Source organism: Balaenoptera physalus (genome assembly GCF_965194825.1).
Source record: "Balaenoptera physalus genome assembly, chromosome: 5".
NCBI classification, from domain to species: Eukaryota; Metazoa; Chordata; class Mammalia; order Artiodactyla; family Balaenopteridae; genus Balaenoptera; species Balaenoptera physalus.
In genome coordinates, this window is record NC_138884.1 from 59,964,631 (window position 1) to 59,987,941 (window position 23,311).

Genomic DNA, 23,311 nt, shown 5'->3' on the forward strand with positions numbered 1-23,311 from the left:
TATATCATTGGATAAATTAAAAATTAATACTATACAAAGATCCCAGGTGATAGCATCATACAGCTTTACTTTCTGCAAGTCAGAACTTACAGAAGAACTCAAAACTGCACAAAACTACTGCAATCTATAATATTCAGGCAGTCCTTGCCTTGCTCATTGAAATATGTACAAATGTCAGAGCCACAATTTAGTCAAATAACAGCAGCCTTCCAACAACACAGTTCAAATTTCAGTTATCACGGCATATTAACTGTGACTAATTATATAAGAGCTGCTAGCTCTTTGGTCCAAAAATCACTATGTAAATAACAGATGAGCATCATGATCAGTGACTAACATGTCACTTCTTTCAAAGTCTGTCAGTGCTTGGTCACTGCACATCTGTTATTCAGTTCAAACACAGACAGCAAATCATGTTGCTTCCTTGTGTTCCAGTGATAAACTCACTTGACATTTCACAAATGTGAGTAATCAAAAGAGGCTATCAGCCCATAAAGATGAAAGTGCAACAAAGAAATAAAACGTGATGGTGCTGGAAATGAAATTGGATGTGAATAGAAGATCTGAAGATGGTGACAGCAAAGCAAGGATAGAAGAGACCTAGGCCAGCAAGAAGGTAAGAGCCATGAATGTAAAAAACAAGATAAAGTCGCTTCAACAGGATTCTAACTGAATGTAAATGGGTTGTACGAGAAATAGGGGATGACCCTGGAATGTTGACACCGTGCCCTTTGGAGCAATGTAGCTATGCAGCCATAAGAACTTAGTGACGGCAAACTGATCAAAATAAATGAGGAACGTGATTGTGACAAAAAGGATGACAACGTCCCAGAGGAAGTGACACCAGAACAAAACTTCACATTAAAGAAACTCTCAGAGATATCTCATGACTTTGAAAGGACAAAGGACAAAATGGAAGTTGATCCAAACTTAAAAAGAATTTGACAGTTCAATTCACCAAGGCATAGAAAAGATGCTTGCTCCATATTATAAGTCGTATGATGAGAAGAAGGCAAATAACCGTTCAAACTCCTCTTGACAAGATTTTGGCAATGAAATAAAATACTTTAATTCTCAATGTTTCTAACGTTTTAAATTACAGTGTACTGAATAAATATTAATTTTTACTATTTTTCATTTCCTTATACATTTATAAACCACAGTAAGAGAGTTTTTAGTGTTTTGAGAAAACATTTTAAAGGTCACAGAACAATTGTTATTCTCCTATTGATTTACTAAGATTGCTTTGTCCAGTTTCAACTTAGTCATTTTCATCGTTTTGCACTATTGTGCAAAACAAGAACTGGATGTATTGCCAAAGCCTAAATTTTTCTTTCACAATTTTCAGTCATTGTAAATGTCATTCAGAAATTGCACGCTAATATAATAGCTAGTCCCCTTCTGAACGTATTTTATAAATTATTTGCAGTGTCATGATATAATGTTGAAAGATGTCCTTGCTCCTAACCAAACCAGACATATAGAAGAGCGTTATGTACCTGGCAGTGGCAACTGAACTAATATACCACTGACTCTTGGGTCCATGTTCAATTGATCGGTTATATCCAAAAGTTCTTCCTGAGAAACATCCTTAGGTTTTAGAATGATCTCACTACAGATACCTGGAAGAAAAACAAGTACAGAAAGTCACTTTAACAAAAAGATGTGTTTTCTCATTGATGGTGTCTTACACAGTGCGTGATTGGTTCCCTCTGCTCCTATCCCACTGGAAGAAAAGGCCCTTCTACAAAAATCATGTGCAAAGCACCATCAGGAGGGAATTTTCAAATAGTACAGATCCTTTCTCGTGATTCACAGGCATTCTTTGGCCCAGTAACCCATTTAGCAAATCGCACTCATCTGTGATAAGCTACTGTTAGTGGATTTGAAGAGAGTAAGAATACCAATACCACCACCACCACGATTAGGCCAAGTTCGACAGAGCGAACTAGCCAGGTTTATCATGTGATTAAAGCAAAAAAACAGGCCCTTTAAATATAACATGTTGCTCTCACATCTCACCATAGGATCTGAAATCACACTGAATTGATTCAATAAGAAACTTGAAGAAAAAGAGTAAGAAATGAATATAAACTTCGGTAACTAAATAATCTATAATAATAATAAATAATAATAATAATACATGTAATTCAAATAGCACTTAGTTGACAATTATCATTCATAATTATCACACTTTGAAGTAAAACCAGAAAACATGTAGTAACAAGCACAACTAAAACACGTCCCCACCTACAGCAGCAGCGGCTTTGACCTTCTTCCTGACGTATGTGTGGCTTGCTGGGTTATCACCCACTAAAATGATACTGAGATGAGGTCTTCCATTCCCAAGGGAAATCCAAGATTCCACACCTCGCTGTATTTCTTTCTGGATTTGTTTGGCCATTTCAGTTCCTGAGATAATAATTGCGTCATGCCTGTGGAAAACAAAGGAATAAACGTAGTACTAAAAAGGCAATAAGGAATATTCAACCACATAAATTTAAGGTACAAGAGTGAACAAAACATTTATGATTCCCCAAGTGAGCAACCAAAATTTGATTTCTTTCAGGTATATTTGACACTCATTCTTCAGGTTCAAAAATATATTTATAATTTTTTTAAAGGAGTCCAACTCTGCTTTTTAGTTCTGCATTACAATCTATCTATAGTATACATAACTTTCACATATATATATTTCAATTATCAAACCACATACTAAAGATCTAGAATATTGGCTCTAGAATACTGGCTGTATTAAAAGCTCTGCTATTTTTTTCAGAAGAGACAGATCAGCACAGTCTAGTTAAAACTGGCAACCATCTTCAAAGCTCCAGGCCATGGTGTATGTACGTGGCCCCATAGCCTTTTGACCCAAAGGCAAAGTCAGTTCACTCTTAATAGAATATCCTGTACAAGACCCTGAAGTCATGAGCTCCGTACTACACAACTCTTCTCACTTACTCAAGGAAAAGTTTTATCCCACAGCTCCAGGACAAGGACAACTGTGACAACAGCTGCCAGACTTGTCATGCTTGTCATTGATTACTGTGGGGACCAGGCCAGTAAGGCTCAGTTGCCCCCCTACCCAAACACCCACACCATGGCATCATTTCTAATAGAAAAACTGCACAAAACATTACTTCCTGGCAGTTTTTAAGTGCTTAAGTAGGTAAGAAATACTATACTTTGATAGATGACATAAATCTATCTCTGGAAAGGCACAAAAAATGCCTTATGGGAAGGTTTTCCTGCTCTCCATGATCTCAAACTTAAAAGTGGTGAATTAACGTTGCTCCTACTGCATGCTTAGTTTTTAAAGGTACCCGATAAAGTAAAAGATGGTTCCTTCTTCCTGGGGTCCCTGTTCTTTCACTATTGAAAGGCCTGGTGAAAGCATGATCTATAGCGCATGAATATTACACAAAATATCAAAAGCAGGTCAATGAATATTGTGAAGGAGAAGAAAAGGAGGAAAGAAAAACCTTATAGCAACTTAATTTTTTCAAGCACCTGTACATTTTCTATGTTCTAGTGAGAGCAGCCATCATGAATATCAGCCAGCACAAACAACATGCAAACTTGCTGCCCCTTCCAAATAAGTCAACCCCCCTCCCTAATAGGTTGATGTACACATACATAGACCAGATTGAGAATATTCCATATCAACCTGGCACCAGTGGTCCACAGAGTTCATTCAGATTCAAACAATTTTGATGTAAACAATGTTCTGCTAAGAAGTGATTCTGAAATATGGTCTATGGATACATACATCAAAATTGCCTGGGAACCTTACTGAACTTGCATATTCCTAGACCCCATGACCACACCCATGATTCGGAATCCCTGGGAGAGGGGAGAGAGCCTGGGAATCTGCACATCTAACAGGTCCCCACAGGTATTCTTGTGCATGATCGTGTTTGAAAACCACTTCTTCAGTTCAACACAAAAGTATATTTCAATAATAATCATAACCATGGGTAAACAATTAACTGAGCAAATATACATTGGTTAGACAATACAATTATAAGTAAACTCTACTTTTGATTCTAATTTTGTCTACTTTCCACTTTCAAGACATGGAAGGTCATGGTAAATGCAGTGTATCAATCTTGCTCCACTGTCTTAATTTTGGTCATAGTTTTATTACAGTATAATTGATATACAATGAACTGCATATATTTAAAGCGTAAACTTTGATGTTTTAGTATATGTGTATATCTGAGAAACCATCACCACAATCAAGGAAATGAACATATCCATCACCCTCAAAAGTTTCCTGGTAACCCTTTGTAATCTCACCATTCTATCTGTCCCTGTCATGCCTCCAGACAACACTGATCTGCTTTCTGTCACTATATATTAGTTTGTATTATCACGAGTTTTATAAAAATGGAATCACGCACTACATGTTCCTTTTCATCTAGCTACTTTCACTTAGCATAATTAAAATTCATTCATGTTGCTGTATCATTCATGTTGTATCAATAGTGCATCTCCTTTTATTGCTGAGAAGTTTTCCATTGTAAGGATATATCAAATTGTGTATATCCATTTAATTGTTGATGGATATACGTGTGCTGTTTCCAGTTTTTAGTCATGACAAATAAAGCTGCTACAATCATTCATGTACAAGTCATTGTATGCACATATACTTTCATGTCTCCAGCAAATATCTAGGACTAGAATGGCTGGATCATATGGTATATGTTTAAATATGTAAGAAACTGTCAATCTGCTTTCCAAAGTGGTTGTACCATTCTACATTTCTGCAAGAAGTATATGTGAGTTCCAGTTGTTCCACATACTTGCTATCACTTGATATGGTCGGTCTTTTAAATTTTAGATATTCTAGTGGATATATGGTAGTATCTGACTGTGCTTTTTATTTGCATTCTCCTAATGAATGATGATGTTGAGCATTTTTTTTTTCATGTGCATATTTTTTTTCATATGTCTATCTTCTTTGGTGAATTGTATAATTTAATTTTTTGCCCTTTGTTTAATAGGTCATTTCCTTATTGAGTTTTGAGAGTTCTTTATACATCCTAGATTCAAGTCCTTTATCAGATATATAATTTGAAATACTTTCTCCAAGTCTATGCTTTGCCTTTTCATTCTCTTAATTGTGTCTTTGTATAATAAGTTCTCAATTTTGATGTATTTTAATCAATTTTCCTTTTATGGATCATGCTTGTGGTATTGTGCATAAGAAATTTTTGCTTAACTCAAGGTCACAAAGGTTTTCTCCCATGTTTCCTTCTAGAAGTTTTATGGGTTTAGGTTATGCATTTAGTTTTATGACTTAGTTCTATCTTAGTCTGAATAGACTTTATATCAGGATACTGCTGAATGCTTTTTCTGTGTCTATTGAGATGATCATATGATCAAATGGTTTTTTTTGGTTTTAGTCTCTTAATATGGTAAATAACATTAATTTTCAAATGATAAACCAACCTTGCTTTCCTGGGATAAACCTCCCACATATCCTTTCCAGATATTGTGGATTTCATCAATTTTTAAAAAAAAATTTTGCAGCTATGTACATGGCAGATATTTGTAGTTTTCTTTTCTTGTACTGTCTTTGTATGGTTTTGGTATCAAGGTGATACTGCGCTCACAGAATGAGTTAGGAAGTATCCCATCCTCTTCACATTTCCAGAAGAGTTTGTGTAGAATCGGTATTATTTCTTCCTTAAATGTTTGGTAGAATTCACTTGTGAAGCCATCTGGTCCTGGAGCTTTCTTTGTGGTGAGGTTTAAAACTAAAAATTAAAATTTTTTAATACAGAGGGCTCTTCAGGTTATCTATCATTTCTTGAGTGAGCTTTTGTAATTTGTGTCTTTGTACATTCTAATAATTAGTACATAATTATTAGACTAAATCAAGTTAAGATAAAATACATTCACTTTTGAGTTTAAATTTTATTTTTCAGGATTAAGTAACGAACTTTTTTCACTATCTACTTTGAATTCCTGTTGTTCATTTGTTATTGATTCATTTAAGTGGACTTTTAATACTAAGAAAACAAGGACCTCCTATGTTAACAAGTACTAAGGGCTGCAGATATGGCAAACAATTTCAGGTAGTTAAAAAAAAATACTTTCCAAAATTTAAATTGTGCCAGCAATATTCAGATAGGTAAAATACTCTGCTATAGAAGCAAATTTATCTGCTAATAGACTAGAAGTCACTCTTATAGTAAAGAACATACATTTGCATTTTAAAATATAAAACCATCTGAGCTCCATGTTGCATTCTATAGCATATGAATAGCAATGCAGCTGCTTACATGTTTTATTAGTTGATTCTCTGTTAAACACAATGATTTAGTCATAGGTTATTGTGAAACTGGCAACAACTGAACATAATCCAGGATAATTATGGCCTAGACACTACAAAGCTGTGTGACCCTGAGAATGTCAGATGACAATGGCATAAACTGATTCCTGACTTCCAAAAAGACAATCTACCTACAGATTAAACCTGACTGCACATATTTTTGTTGGGGTCTGAGGTGACAGGGCTTGCTTTACATTATAGTACCAATGTGCTAATTCAGCTTGCTAATTATAGCTGACATGATATGGCCTGGCCTAGTTGGTGTTTATGGGTAAACACCCAAAAGGCTGCCACCCAATTATGAATAGGGACTTAAAGCATTTTCAGTAGCAGCTGGCCCATCCCACTGATTCCCTCAGTCACTGCAGAGCCTCAGCAAGCCTGGCTCTATGGGAGACACAATATAAGGATAAATGAAGCAACCCGGACTTAGTGGAGGCTCAATGGGAGAATGCCTGTATCTGTCCATATGCTGGAAGAAATGGTAAACACACACATTAATAGCTCATATAGACTTTAGTGCATAAAGAAACGAGGTTTTTTTCAACATGCACATTGTTGAAAAATGTTACATATCAGCAACAACTCAAATGTTCAGCCACAGAAGCACACAACTCCTAAGAATTCACCCTGGCTCAAGTCTTGATCTCTCTGCCAGTCCATTTTCCACACTGCAGCCAGAGTGATTTTCCAAATGAAATCATATCCGTTCCCTTGTTAAAACTGTACTACATGTCCAGTTTTTATTAATTTAATAAATACATATTGAAAACCATGTATGTGCCAGGCACTATTCTAGGCACCAGGAATATAAATAATAATGCACAAAACAAATTGCTCACTTTCATGGAAACTATATTCTAGTTGAAGAAGACATAAGCAAATTTTCTTTAAAAACAAATATTTAACATATCATGTGTGAAACATGGGGGGAAAAAAGGCACATCTGGAGGCCAGAGTTACCATTTTACATAGGTTGGTTAAGGTGTCACTTCTCTGATTAATCGGGTAACATCTGAGCATAAATGAAGGAAATGAAGGAATATGTTATGTGGTTATCTGGAGAAAAGAATTTAGGCTAAGGAAAATACACTGCAAGTACAAAGGACGTTAGGCAAGAATGTGCCTGGTATGTTTGATGAATAGAAAGAAGGCCAGTGGCTACACTAGAAAGAACAAATGGACCAGAACAGGACATGAAGTCAGAGAAGTAGTGTGACATCAGATCACATAGGGTCCTACAGGCATTCAGAAGGACGTTGGCTTTTATTATGAGAAAGAACGCCATTTAGAAATTTTGACCTGATTTTCATGACCTAATTTTCATTATTCAGTGATAACTGGTTAAAATGTGGAGGAAAGACTCTATGGGAGGCAGGGGCAAGTGGGGACACCAGATAAGAGGCTAGTGTGGTATCCCAGGCAAGAGATGAGGGTGGCTTGGGCAAGGGGGGTAGCAGTGGAGATGCTAAGTATTCTGATTCTGAATCTATTTGGAGGGTGGAGCCACTGGAATTCACTGAGATTGGGTATAGGGTGTGAGAAAAAGAAGTCAAATATGACTCCAAAATTTTTGACATGAAAAACTGAGGAAAGGAAGTTTTAACTCAAATCCAAACATCCCGTAGCTTACACGCCCCTGCGTGAGCTTTCTTTAGCTTCCCTGTGCTCACCAAGTCCCACACTACACATAGCTGCATTTATCACCTGCGCTAGGTTCTCACTTCTGGGCCTTCACATACACTATTCCCTCGACCTGAAACACTCTTCATCCTCCTTCTCACTTCTCTGACATCCCCACCAAATCTGTTCCTCCTTCCCTCCCACACAGTCCTCAAGTCTCAGCTTGGAAAGCACTCTGGGAAATGGTCTCTGACCCCTTCAACCTGGGGATCTGCCTCTTATATGAGTGCCCACAGCACCCAGCTTTTACCCTCAGGTAGTATCTTAAGTCCTTGTCAAAATTACTGTCTCCCCCACTATACTCTAAGCTGTGTAGGACAGGAAGCTTATATTTACTATGACATCCTTAATACCTAAGAGTATTTTGCACATTGTGTTTATCAAATATTTGTGGAATTATCGGAGTAAAATTGTTTATTGTATTATAATTTGTTGGAGTTACTATGCAGCCACTGAAAATAATAATTATAAAAACAGCAATATGTGAAAGTGCTCATTGCATAAAATTAAGTGAAGAAATTAAATGAAAAATTGTAGGTACATAATTATAACTTAAAATGTGCATGCATATGGCTAAAGATTAAAAAGAAATATGCAAAATAAAATGGTGAGATAGGTAGTATTCTGGATATGTCTTTCTATCTTAGAATATTTTAAAGTGCTGTCAAAACAGATCTTAAATTATATTAAAAGTGAGTAGATGCAAAATATCTATAAAACACATGAAAAGAAAATATAATAGTAAAATTAACAAACTTACCATCCAGTTTAAGAAAGATATTACCATTGTCATTGAAATTGTCTTTGTAATCCTCCTCTACCAAAACCTGATCCTTTCCCATAGAGTTAAACACAATCCTGAAATTTGGGTTTATAATTGCATTGCTTTCCTTTCCATTCCTTTCTTTTATCATTTAACCTAATGTTTATATCTATAAATATTAAAAATATAATAATATACATTATTTATAATATAATAATATACATCATATGTATACTATATATGATAATGTATAATATAGATGATATATATGATATATATCACATTTACATGATATAAATATAAAATAACATGGAATATTATAATATTTCTCTAAGGTTTACACCCAGGGATGGAATTGCTATATTATAAGATACATTTATGTGTGTTCAATTTATGTCAACCTGTTTCCAAAGTGGTTGCACAAATTTATAAGTCCACCAGTAATGTTTAAGAATTTCTATTGCTCTACTTCCTTGATATTGTCAAAGTTTTTAAATTAACCAATTAGCTAAACAGCATTTTGTTGTGGTTTTACTATGCATTTCCCTAATCACTAGAGGTTGGATGTCTTATAGGTTTATTGGCCATTTGGAGTTCCTCTTCTATGGGATGCCTGTTCCTCCTCATTGACCATTTTTCTAATGGATTATTAACTTGTGCCTAATTTGTAGTAGTTATTTATACATTCTGAACACTAATCTTGTATCAAGTATATCTATGTATCAAGTATCATCTGTATGTGGCTTGTGTTTTCACTTATTATATGGTTACTTTTGATGAAAAGTTCTTAATTCTAATGTGAAAACCATCTTTGCCTCTAGAGTTTGTACTTTTGTCTCTTAAGAAAACTTTCTTCATCTCTGACAAAATTTCTTTTACAGAACACAACAGTACTCACAGTTGATGAGACAGACTGGCTAAGGAATTGCCAGGAACTTTTTGAGGCTCTCTACAGGCTAGATCTAAAAATCTCACAGGGTTTAACAAAAACACCTAGAAAGTGGTTCTGCTAAGCCTCAGTTAGGAACCACTGATTTATGCCCCCATCATTCTCAAAGCAGAAATCCCCACTCTAGTATTCTAGATAGATGGTCAGCTACTTTCAATACAAAGAAACCTATGAAGCATATGTGCTTGAAACTGGTCATGGAGCAAGATATCCATAATTGTATGCAAACAAGCTATAATCTACCAACTAAAGTATAAATTGATAAATTAACAAATATTGTACACATAAACTCACTTATTGTAACTAAATTACAAAGCTATTGTGAAGTTTATATTGAATACAAAAACTGGAATGTACTCTCTCTTCATTACCTACAACAGATTTTAGAAATAAGTGTTTAAAAATCTATTTTGTAAATGAGCCAAAAAGACCTAAAAGTGTTGCATTTCGTTCAAAATCTGTTGGAAATTGTTAACATATTCAAAAAATAGGCCAAGACACGGGGGGAGGCTTCAGATTTGAAACTTTTAGTGAATTGCAAATACCGAAACCAAAGCTTACAAACAGAAATGTACCCCTTCAAAAGCAAGGGAAGTACTGAGCTAATTAAACAATGATGCCTCAAACAATATACAAGCAATTTTGAAATTCTATTGTTGTGGGTTGAATTGTGTCCTCAAAAAGTTATGTTCAACTCCTAATCCCTGGTACCTGTGGCTGTGACCTTATATGGAAATAAGGTATTTGCAGATGTAATTATGGTGTAGGATGAAGTCATACTGGAGTGGAGTGGACCATAAATCCAATACGACTGCTGTCCTTATAAGAAGAGAAGACAGAACTCCACGTGAAGACACAGAGGCAAGATGGCCATATGACCACAGAGGCAGAGTTGGGGTTATGCAGCTATAAGCCAAGGAAAACCAAGGATTGCCAGCAACGAGAGGCCAGGAGAGCATGGCTCTGCAGATTCCTTGATTTCAGACTTCTAGCCTCCACAGGTGTGAGGTTAAGTTTCTGTTGCTTTAAACTGATGGGGTCACGAGTCACAACTACTGACGTGCCACAACTACTGAGCCCGCGGCGCCTAGAACCCGTGCTCCTCAACAAGAGAAGCCACCACAATGAGAAGCCCACGCACCGCAATGAAGACCCAATGCAGCCAAAAAAATTAAATAAATAAATAAATAAATAAATAAATAAATAAAATAAACTGATGGGGTTCAGGGCAGGCTGCCCCAAGTTGTGCCACTCTGGCATGCAGATTATTTCCAGCTGAAAATAACCAAGGCTTAATAGACTCCAGAAGAAACCTCTGAACTTCCCCCTAAATGCCTAAAAGAACTTAAGATAGAAGGCTGGTTCCAGGAAGGAGCTATCACAACAGATAACCATTCTAAAGTATGAACTAGGTGTGGTAGACAAGCAGGAACCTAGCAAGGCCTGTTTTTGATCAAAGTCCTCTCTGTGTCCCACTGTCTCTAGATGGCCCAGCAAACATTTGTTCACCAAACATTAACTCTTTTCATCTTCCTGTGAATTACCTTACTTTTCTTTTAAGTCCCAGACCCTTACCTTCTTCTCCTTAGTCCAGAATAACATATATACCTCATCTTGCCTTACTATCTTTGGAATTCTTCATGTTTATGTGAATTCCCTTATGTACTCAATAAATTTGGTTTTCTCTGGTTAATCTGCTTATGTCATTTTAATTGCCAGCTAAAAGAACTAAGAGGAAAAAAAGGGGAGTATCCCCTCCTCCACAAAGCCATCTAGTTTGTGGTACTTTGTTTATGACAGACTTAGTAAACAAATACATCTATAATCCCAATTTAAAATATCCCAATTTGTGGGAAGAACTTTTGATGACGTTCCTATTTTTCATTGAATAAATTTATATTTTGTAATGTAATGGAACATAATTGAGAAGACCTATCATTTTACTGCATCTAAATACGGCAAAATATTTTAAAAATCATAAATAGATACAACTTATTTGATGACTTTTATCTTAAATACTTGTCAAAGAAAGGTACTTTGAAATGAGACATGAAAATAGCACTTGTGAAAATATTTAGGCTGAAACATCTTCATGAAAAAAACTAGAACTGAGACTATGTTCAATTTAGAAGAGTTTGCTCTGAGTTTACCAGGTGCTTTAGCATCTGTAGAGAAAGTATTTTTAAAACTAAAAATACTACTGTCTAAAGAAAAGAGGAATTTGCAACTTATAAGAAAACACAGCAAATTTAATTTTTAAATTAAGCATGTTTGGTTTTTTTTCCAGAAAATTATCAGTATCAAGGCATTAAATGAAGATATGGCTAAGAAACTGATTCAAGTTCAGTTGCCCTTGAACAACATGGGTTTGAACTGCATGGGTCCATTTATACATAGATTTTTCTTATTAACTAGGTACCGTAGTATGACACGATTCTCAGCTGGTTGAAACTGAGAAGGCAGAACTGCAAATACAGAGGGCCACCTGTGAAGATTTTTGACTCTCTGGAGGGTCAACATCCCGAACCCCTGCATTGTTCAAGGGTCAACTGTATGTATATGTACCAAGAATGTGTCATATGTTAAAAGTTAACAGTCACATAATTAACATAAAAATGTAAATGTGCTAACATAAAATTAATATTAAAAATTTAAATTGTTTTAATGTATAAGGGTATAAATTATATTTTAAAATGTTAATTTTGAAAATAGTTTTCAGTAGAACTTATAGGTCGACTAATATGTCAATAAATATTCTAAATATGTAATTTTCATTACTTTAATGGGGTTTTTCTACTCTTAAAAATGTGGTTTCGTCAAAAAATTATATACTGACATTGCCATTAATACACATCAAAAGTGAAGTCAATTTGACCCCTTAGATATCTTTCACACAATGCACCCTGTCATTACTTGCTCAGGTGACATCTCCTGCAAAGGCAGAAATGTTGCAAGTCGCCCCCAAAGAAGGCAGAACAAGGAGCTCTCCCTTTCAGCACTTTATTCTCCCCTCCATTTCTAGGCTAGCACTAAATATGGCTTCATTAGGAAAGAATAAATCATAATGAAGGGGCTAGGGAGGAGAGTTAGCAGTAGGGCAGCACAATGCAGTACAAATTACTCACCCAAAGCCAGTAGTACCGAGTGTCAGCCCTGGTTCACCCTTAGTAGCTATAATGAAGTTGGACAAGTCACGTAACTGCTTTCAAAGGCATGCAATTTCCTCATCTATATAATGGGAATGGTCTCCATTGACCTTACGTAAGAGGATTTGGCTAAGAGTTGATTGGCTGATTTGTAAAAATGGCTCTCCTAGTTTCTGTTAAGTAACAGATGGAGACGAATTCAGAGAACCAGAAGTAATATGCAACTAAAAAGCCATCAACATTTAGTGTTGTTTCTATGAGCTTATTTACCTATTTACTTTCCAGAAAATAAACTGCAACCATCCTAATCTACAGTTCCTAGAATTAAATTAAATTTATAGTTCCTAGAATTAAATGAAGTTAATTTAGTTTAACTAACTAAAACAAAGTAGTAAACAGGAGGAAAAAAAATCACTACTTTTCTTGTGTATCTAAATACTCCTTCACAAAACAGTAAAATAACAAAATCTGCTCAAGATCAACAGTGTATTTAATTTGTATACTTCACATCTTGCTTCTGCATCTATGTTTCAATCTCATTTTCAACCACAACTTTAGAGATGCAATAAACTGTTTTATGATCTATAAAGATGAAAAAGCCAAATATGGTAATTAGCAATTCAAATATCTCTGCAAGTCCTTAGCATAGTTTAATCGCTTTGTATCTTAGAGCATAATTTGAAGATTTTGAGTTCAAATTAACTATACAATAGAAATGAAACAAACTCAAGGGAACCAGGGCAAAATTACATATGGAATAAAACCAACCAATCAGTAGTACTAGGGAGCTATTCGAAGTAAGTGAATGTTTTTTTAAAGTAAATTAATACTTAGAAATGTTAAGTTTGTGGCCTTTTAAAAACATTTCATTTCACATCCTAGATACTATCTTACACCGTGAAGTAATTTTATCAGAAATTATACTTTTATAAGTCAAAAAAAGTAAAGCAAGTTCTTTTCATGATGTGTGATTCTGTTATTCAATTTTGTAACTTAACTCTTTCAGGACCCTAACCTGTAACTTAGAACATCAGTAGCAACATAAACATCCATAATTTTTGCATAAAAAGTCTTAGATGCTAAAGTTTGTACCATGAGGACCCTTGGGCAGTCTGTTGAATCCGATGTACATCTTCTCAGAACAATCTTTTTAAAATGTTTAACATAAAATACACAGGTTTACAAGGAAACCAATTTTATTGAAATATTGTTATCACTTTTTTTTAAAAGCGTTAAATAAAAGGATCTAGTGGCAAGTCTAATTACTACCATAATATCTAAGTAGTGGTGAGTGTATATCATGTTTTGAGATCTCTGTATCAACTGTTATTAAAATATCTATGTTTTCACTGGCAATATCATAAGTACTATTAATATTACTGTGGTTTGAGGCCAACATTCAACACTGAAGAAAATGCTAAGTTTATTAGAGGTTAGTGACCTCCCATCTAAGTTTAGGGATCCCCTAAATTCTATCCATTAAGTCCCAGGCTAAGAGACACCCTGTATTAAGGAAATCTAACTAGACAATTTTTAAGATTTATATGCAAAATCAGTTTTCTTGAGTCACAAAAGTTCTACAGGATTTAATTAGAGTTTTCAGAAAGAGGAAAAGCAAGAGGGAGATATGTCAACAATTATAAATTGCTTGTAGAGTAAAGCACTGGATAGATCATGCAGGTTCAAATCCTGTCTTCACCATTTATTAATTATGTTATCTTGGACAAGTTTTTTAATGTTCCCTTAAATATTAATAAGAATTTATTTTTCAACAATACAACTGGATTATTCAAAGGCAAGATGATATTCATTGCAGAGTTAATGATAAATAGCTGAAGTGGGAAGAGGAAACATATATTTTAAACTATAATATGCCCTCACTTTAGAATTACGAATCTTTGAATAGTCTCTTGGCTCTAGGCACATTCTTTAATGAAAGTAATGATAGAAACCCAAGTAGAGTTCAGATCATTAAGTGAACAAACCTGGCTGGTATGATGTTGACAAGAACATGACCTGAATCTGAGAGTAAATTATTTCATGTTTCAAGGACTAGACATTAAACAATAGCAAGATGGTTAGGTAAGTTAATGGCCACTTGACTTAATATGATGCAGTCAAAATGTTAACAAAAACAATGGCAACACAGAAAATGCATATGATGCAATATTAAGTGGAAGAGCTGGATAAGCCTTCTTGGATACTATCCAACCCTGGGTTCTCCTTTGACGCTAATTTAGGTTTGGATTATATTCCATACACAAATTAGGTGGGTTTTTTTCTGGTCCAAATTGCACTTCTTAATAGTAAATCTCTTGGGTTCAGATTTCACCCAAGCTCCTATGTCTTTAAGCATCCTTTCACAACTTAATCACCCCTAAGCCAAACTATTTTAAAAAATCTTCATTGAGCTCCATTGAATTCCATGAAGAGTATGTAACCATGGAAGATAATCTGGTGGGTTTCTTTCCTGCTATTTTATCATCCCATCAGGGTATTAACAGGAAAGGATAATATAACTTCAAAACATCTGAAAAACAAAGATATGGGGCTTCCCTGGTGGCGCAGTGGTTGAGAGTCTGCCTGCCAATGCAGGGGGCACGGGTTCGAGCCCTGATCTGGGAAGATCCCACATGCCGCGGAGCAACTAGACCCGTGAGCCACAATTACTGAGCCTGCGCGTCTGGAGCCTGTGCTCCGCAACAAGAGAGGCCGCGATGGTGAGAGGCCCGCGCACCGCGATGAAGAGTGGCCCCCGCTTGCCACAACTGGAGAAGGTCCTCGCACAGAAGCGAAGACCCAACACAGCCATAAATAAATAAATAAATAAATAAAAATAAATAAATAAAATAAACCATAGCAATTCTCAACACTGTTTAAAAAAAAAAAAAAGATATGGGTCATTAAAGAAACAGCTAGATTATTACTAAAATCAATACTGAGTAACAAGATCTGAGATTAGTATTAGTCTCCTTTGTTCATCTATTGATCCTTTTTAATCAGAAAACTTGATTTTGGAGACCTTACGTTAGAACACATTATCTCTGAACAGCTGGGACACAGACATAAAACTAATATATAAATCACTAAATGGTGAAACTTTTAGTTCTAAATTTAAAATGACAAAAGAACTGCTTAGAAATAAAAACTATCATACCTCATTTTCATTAGAATAGGTAAGGCATTAAGATAGGAAAATCACACTAGATTTGCCAGCAAAATAAAATATGCCTTTGAGAAACTGCCTTTGCTAGTCACTGGGACTAACTCTATCTTCGTTGATATAATGCTATAGAAAATCAGCTTTACTAATGGTCCTAACTGGAGTCTGGGTCCTTCAAGCTTCACATGAGGATAAAAGGATCTTTAAATCAAATAATTCTATAGCAGAGAGAGAAACTGAGTAAGTATTAGAGGAGAGAGTCTGAAGAAAAATGAACAGCCTTATAAATAAAATTTGTCTTTTTAAAATTATTAAACTATCCGCTCTATAAGACATTATTATTTAAATAACATAAACTGCTTATCTCTTACTAGCTCCAAAAATGTAGTTTTTTAAAATGCTGGCCTAGCTGCAAAAATGATAAAGCCATTGGCAGCGAGACACAAAGAAAAGGTGAGGCTTCCAAAAACAGCTGTAGGTCAGTACACAAAATTTTGCAAACGCTGAAAGCAATCATAGTAAGACAGGGAAAAAAGGGGAAATCTGCCAAGTTAATTTTTTTTTGGAATACTGAACAACAGCATAAATATGGAACAAATGCTTGGGATATCCATTTAGTTACTAAAAATGAGTTCAGGCAATAAAGCAGCGTTTAGGGAAGTCCCCGCTGTAGAACACCTGCAAATCTGATTTGAGCACGGCATTAATGTACAAAGTCTGTCAACTTTGCCTCCGAATGGGATAGACTGCTGCCCAGCTCCAAACACTGAAAAACACTGGGCCGGACTCATGCGATGTTTACAACCCAAGTACAGTTTGATTTGTAAACTCCTCACACAGTGAGGCAAAATTGGAAAATTTAATCACCAAGAATTTTTTATTTGTAACTTTTTGGCTGTTTAGGTAATTCATTTTAAGAAACAATAAGCTGCAACAAATAGAAGGGCTATTTATTTATTTCTTTGACATTAAATATATTTTCTTCCAATTAATATATCTATTTTTTCATGAGTAAATGGGAAAAAAACTCACGGCAAATTTTAAAGGGAAACCATTGAGATATAAATATTAAATGATATCTCAAGGTTTTGTAACTTTCAAATTCTGTCAAACATTATTTCTTGAAATTCTGCTTATTTAAAAAAAAATTCTCCACTAAAAAAGCATTTATTTATTCCATTACTACAGGTACCTAGCCAAAAATATAAAAAATAATCAAAAATACTTTTTCATTTTTCATTTAAGGCTCTGTACCAGAAACTGGTAATAAATCTGTTAATTGAGAACAGTCAATATCATTGCGGAAAGAGTTTATCAAACTCAAAGACACTTTTCAGAAAGAATAACACTAAGGCTCAAATTTTAAGTCAATAGGATGATGTCAGACTTAAACCACATTCACTATGAAGAACTAGACAACTAATGAGTCACTACATATTGAAAGAGATGACTGAGGATGGGGACAAGTGGGGAGGCAGACAGTGGCGACCTCTGGAAGATGGAATCTCTTCTCTCTGCTGGTCCTAGAAGAGAAAAGAGACACCAATGAGCATCGACACACTGTCTGCATTCCTCCCCACCCGAGCCCCATCAGTCCACAGGTGTTTCTCAACCTTACAGCCAACCTCACCTTCATATATGGTACTCAGTGCCAAGAGGATGTCAAAAACATCACCCTATCCTAACCTAATTAGTACTGCCTTGAAAAAATTAAAACCTATCAAAGGTATTATTTATTTTTATACAGATATAATCTGCATCAAATGGAGCTGAAAGCAGCTGGGTTGAAAGCAATGCTTCTTTATATTAAAATAGCTTTCCAAAATTATTGCACTCAATTACTTTAAATTATAGAGGTCATTAATTCACTTTAAAAAGATCTCAATTATCCGTATGGGTAGCGCATGTGTGTAGCAAGTGGCTTCAATGAGATGCTGGGGTTTTAACTGTCGTGGCTCTCATTCAATGTCCTTGGAGAAGATAGGGTGATGAGGTTGTCTATTTACATCAGCTGACAAAGGGAAATTAACCAACCTATACAATTTGAAAAAGGTTACCTTCACTCTGGAAAGAAGCCGTAAAATAACTGAAATTCCAAAAATAATTATCTAAAAAAGGCGACTAGAGCGCATAATTCCTTCAAACCTGTAATACAAATAGAATTCTACAGAATCTGCTTTTCCTAGGTTGTAGAGTCGATAATTCCAAACCAACTGGCAAATTTTTTCAGACACCATGAGAGCTTCCACAATCAGAACTCTGAGTCACTGTTATTTTTTCACATATCCTCGTGGAGGACAAGTAGTCCATAGAAACCTCGTCCAAAGTAAACCCGATAGGGAATATTTTTTTTTTAATTTCAGTCACTCAAGACTAAGGTCCAAATATATACAATGAAGAGTTAATCAATTTAAGTTAAAACAGCAGTAGCTATGTTTCCACATTGCCGATCTTTACTTTCTTCCAGGTACAGTGCTGGGCACTGGGGATACAAAAAGACGAGTAAGACACAATCTCTGGTCACATGAAACCGCAGTGAAAGCACGTTACTGGAAGCCCTTAAAGTCTGAAAACAGAATCTCTTCTGGACTCACTGGCTCTGGGTCAAGGGAATATATTTTTAGCTTCTTAGATTTGAGTTTGTAGCTAGCTACAAGTAGATGACGGACGGGTGAAGTGTTCCTGGGCACTATTTGTGCAGAAGAGTTAAAACCATACTCACAATCTGCCAGCCAGCAACAAGGTCCAAAGCGATGCAGTGAATCTAAGACTGAGCACGTCAATCTAAGACTACAGAGATTCGAGAAGCGCCATACAGAAAAAGACTGAGAAGTCAAGATGAATGCCTTATCTTGTGAAATCATTAAGAATTTTAGAGCTGGAAAAGACCTCAGTATTACCACCAACAAAGAAAGTCAGAAACTCAAACACTACTAAACCATCTGGCCATCGCCCACTCCTTTGTATACGAAACACAGCAATAACCCAAACCAAAACAAATGCTTCAAACAAGCAGACCACGTGTTTTTAGGGCCTCTCTCCTCTGGGCCTTAAAGGTCTTCCTCAGTCATTCAACCGCACCTGCTGCAGTTCCAGGGAGCGCAGAGCACGGCCAAGGTGCCTGACTCGAGGCCGACGCTACCGCCCGGCCGGCCCTCAAGGCCAAGTTCGGAGCCAAGGCCGGCCTAGCCCCCAGCCCCGCCGCGCCGCACGGCTGCCCGGAGCCCCCGGCCTCACGCGTTAGGGCCTCGCCCGCGCCCCGGCCGCCGCCCCTCCCACAGCCAGCGGCTTCGCACCCGGGAGCGCCCTGACCCGAGGAGGTCGAGCGTCCGGGAGCGCTCCGTACCTCAAGCCGCTGCTCCGAAAGCCCCGGAAAGCGCGGCCGGCCGTTACCGGCGCCGCCAAGAGCGACACCGCGCTCCGGCCCAGCGCCGACACTCGGCCCAGGCGGCCGCGGAGCAGCCAGAAGGCGCGGGCCGACACTGTCATGGCCGCGAATCCCGGCTCCAGGACAGAGGCGCCACCTCCCGCCGCTCCGGTCCTCGCAGCTGCAGGCCGGGCTCTGCCCCGACCGGGCTCGGCGGGAGAGCGAGTCCCTCCAGCCGAGAGTTCCCGAGGGCACCACGCACGGGTGGGGCCAGGAGCCGAGTGAGGGCCGGAGGCGGGGCCGAAGGAACCCCTGGACCGTCAGGGGGCGGGGCCGGGACCCAAACGCTAAGCTGCGAAGAGTACTGGCAGGTGCGTCTAGAGACTGTTGGTTTGCGATGTGGCCTGGCGGCGACTGGGCTTCTCACCCACTGGGCACGCTGCTGATGTGCCCATAGCGAGGACACAGGGAAAGCGTCTAATCAGTGCAAGCAGCACGCCCCCTTTCTCCCAAACCAGAGCTCCGCCCCACAATAGGCTACCTGGAATTTCATTAAAAGCAAGAAGGGTGTTACAGGTTCTCTGTTTCCCTTGGTGAGACCTTGGGATACCTTGAGAGCAGGAGAAAGAAAGAAAAGTGTGTGTGGAGGGAGGAGGAGGACCTGGCTGAGCAAGGCCTGCACCTAAGGATTCCTATAGCTCTACTTTATCATTTCCACTTTGGAGGGGAAAAATTGGCCAATGTCTATTATTTTCTAGAGTCTATGATTAAGGTTACACAACCTAGGAACCTGTGTTATGTGGTGAATTTGTAGTGAGAAAACAAAACATCAGCTCCCTTTGAAAAAGTAAAACTCAGAATGGCCATTCATTATGCTGGGATATGTTAAGAGATGAAGTGAGGCATGCTTTTACATTTTAAGAGTTTATTTGAGCAAAAATCAATTTGAATCAGGCAGCATCCAACCTAGCAGATAGAAAGGAGTTCTAAGGAGCATGCCTTTCACAAAATGAAAAACTTGTAGGCAGAAGGGAGCAGGAACAAGGAAGTTATACTAGACAAATAAGCGGTTTGGTCGTTGCAAGGTTACTTTCCTTTATGGGATGGCAGGGGTCAATCAGACATCTTATCTAACTAGTGATAATAATGAAGAAGGAAACAGACAGAAGTATCTTTATGCCCTTGAATTAAGTATTTTTTAAAAATTTTTCCTGTGGTCCAGACTAAAGGGATAATGCAAAATATAGAAAAAGGTGTGCACAAAACGAAAAATACATAATTGTTTTGGAGAAATTGGAAGCCTTAAATGCTTATTTTAGAAAAGAATAAAGGTCAAAAATCAATGGTCTAATAATCTCTAGGTCCGTCCATGTTGCTGCAGATGGCATTATTTCATTCTTTTTTATGGCTGAGTAATATTCCATTGTATATAGGTACCACATCTTCTTTATCCATTCACCTGTAGATGGACATTTAGGTTGCTTCCATGTCTTGGCTATTGTAAACAACGCTGCAATGAACGTTGGGGTGCATGTATCTTTTCCAATTATGGTTTTCTCTGGATATATGTCCAGGAGTGGGATTGCTGGATCATATGGTAGTCCTACTTCTAGTTTTTTAAGGAACCTGTTCTCCATAGGGGTTGTACCAATCTACATTCCCACCAACAGTGTAGGAGGGTTCCATTTTCTACACTCCCTCTCCAGCATTAATTGTTTGTAGACTTTTTGATGATGGCCATTCTGACTGGTGTGAGGAGATACCTAGACTCACAGACTCCGAAAACAAACTTATGGTTACCAAAGGGGGAAGACAAATTAGGAGTTTGGGATTGATATATAAACACTTCTATATATAAAATAGATAATCAACAAGGACCTATGTATAGCACAGGGAACTCTACTCAATATTCTGTAATAATCTATATGGAAAAGAATTTGAAAAAGAATGGATATATGTATAACTGAATCACTTTGCTGTACACCTGAAACTAACAAAATATCGTAAATCAACTATACTCCAATACAAAATAAAAATTACATTAAAAATAAAATAAAATAAAATCAATGGCCTAAGCTTCTATCTTAACAAATTAGAAAAATGAGAACAGTTGAGCTAAAGATAAGAGCTAAGTTATAGAAAACAGAAAAACAGCAGAGGAAGTTAATGAAATAAAAAGCAAATTTTTGTAAAAGATCAATATAACTGATAAACTTTCAGGTAGACTAATTAGAGAAAAAGAGGACTGTAGGGAGGCAGTGCATTCCTACATGTATTCGCATTCCTACTTGTCTTGCCGAGTGTTAAGACTAGACCCTGACCACTTTTTACCTGGGCCATTTCTCAGGGGTCTTCAAGGTAATTCTGAGAGATGAGGTAAATTCTCCCTGTGTACAAAGAGGATACTTGCTTACTGCTTGCCAAAAAAAGTGATGGGCTCCTTAAGCTCAGAGTTCCTCTTCTGTGGTGCAACCCACTACACATGCAGGCTTCATCTGCTCTTCCACATCACCCTGTGGTATGTGGGGCCTGGGAAAATGGAACGATGACGTTAATACTCCAGCAACCACGTTTTTTGGTCAATATCATTTGATCACACATGTAAGGGTTTGTTCCTGCGCTCTCTATTCTATTCCATTGTTCTATATGTCTGCTTTTTGCCAGCACCACATCTTTTGATACATGTGGCTCTGTAATAAATTTTTAAATCAGAGAGTGTGAGACCTCCAACTTTGTTCTTCTTTTTCAAGATTGTTTTGGGTATTCAAGGCCCCTTAAGATTCCATATGAATTTTAGAATGGATTTTTCTACTTCTCCCAAAAACGGCATTGGGACTTTGATAGGTATTTCATTAGATCTGTAGATTGCTTTGAGTTATATTGGCCTTTTAGCAATAATAAGTCTTCCAATCCATGATCACAGAATATCTTTCCATCTATTTATGTCTCCTCTGATTTCTTTCAACAACATTTTTCAATTTTCAGTGTAAAAGGCCTCCTTGGTTAGGTTTATTTTTAAGTATTTTATACTTTTTGGTGCTATTGTAAATGGAAATATTTTCTTCATTTTCTTTTTGGATTGGTCATTTTTGGCAACTACTTTTGCTGTAACAAATTTCTTTGTCTCCATCCAGCAGTCTCATGTCTTCTGTAAGTCTTCATAAAACTGTAGAGGGCTAACTTATTAGACTGTAGATAAGGCAAAGTTAATTCCCTCATAAAGACACAAATTATCAACATAGGGAATGAAAGAGGAGATATCACTACAGACATAAATGCATTAAAATGTTAATAAAGTAATAATATAAAAATATTTAATGAGACGGTGGTGTGGGAAGACACGGAGTTAGTGTCTCCCCACAACTAGGGCAACTGCCGGCCGCCGGTGGGGAACTCTGACCCCCAAGGAGACGGGAGAAACCCCAGCGTGAGCCAGTGGGATGTAGGGCGAGCAAGGGTGTAAGAGAAGTGGAGGCCAGACAAGATCAGCTCCCCTGAGGCGGGGAGATCAGGAGAGACAGGTGGGAGGGACTCTCTGGGAAGAGCGGGAGAGGAGTGACGGGCGATCACCTGGCCCACTTGGGCTGGGGAGCCTGCTGAGCTCCCGGGTGGGTCCTCTGCCCTCCAAGCCCCCCCTTCCTCTCCTCTGCCCACATTGGTCCTGGGGGCCTAGGAGGGAGGCCGGGGAGATCAGGAGAGGCAGGTGGAAGGGGCCCTCCCAGACCCCAGAAGCAGGAGAGGAGAGGAGGGTGTTTGCCCCACCCACTCGAGCCCAGAAAGCCTGCTGGGCTCCCAGGTGAGGTCCCCTGCCTTCTGAGACCAGGGGTGGGGGGCACGCCTGGGCCCCTTCTGTTCCTTGAGCCTAAGCCACACCCCCCACAGCCCCCAGGGCCTTTTCCA

The 23,311-nt window shown here is 37.6% G+C and overlaps 1 protein-coding gene across 11 annotated transcripts in view; it reads right to left on the bottom strand.

Annotated features, from left to right (window-relative positions):
• The window catches only part of MTHFD2L (methylenetetrahydrofolate dehydrogenase (NADP+ dependent) 2 like), a 141,352-nt gene extending 118,434 nt beyond the window's left edge, over positions 1-22,918 (bottom strand). For 2 of the 11 annotated variants that reach the window (XR_014264277.1, XM_082463878.1), the window contains exons 1-3: positions 19,391-22,902; positions 2,251-2,435; positions 1,500-1,622 (exon numbers count right to left, since the gene is read on the bottom strand). Coding sequence is in view for 7 of the 11 variants with exons in the window: in XM_082463878.1 (XP_082320004.1) it covers positions 1,500-1,622; positions 2,251-2,435; positions 19,391-19,533 (451 nt within the window). In the remaining 4 variants the exon portion in view is untranslated. Of the gene's footprint in view, positions 1-1,499; positions 1,623-2,250; positions 2,436-5,454; positions 5,762-17,254; positions 17,568-19,390 lie in introns of those variants that run through there. The other 9 variants (XR_014264275.1, XR_014264274.1, XR_014264276.1 and 6 more) reach the window with 9 other exon arrangements.
• Positions 22,919-23,311: the final 393 nt, after the last annotated feature.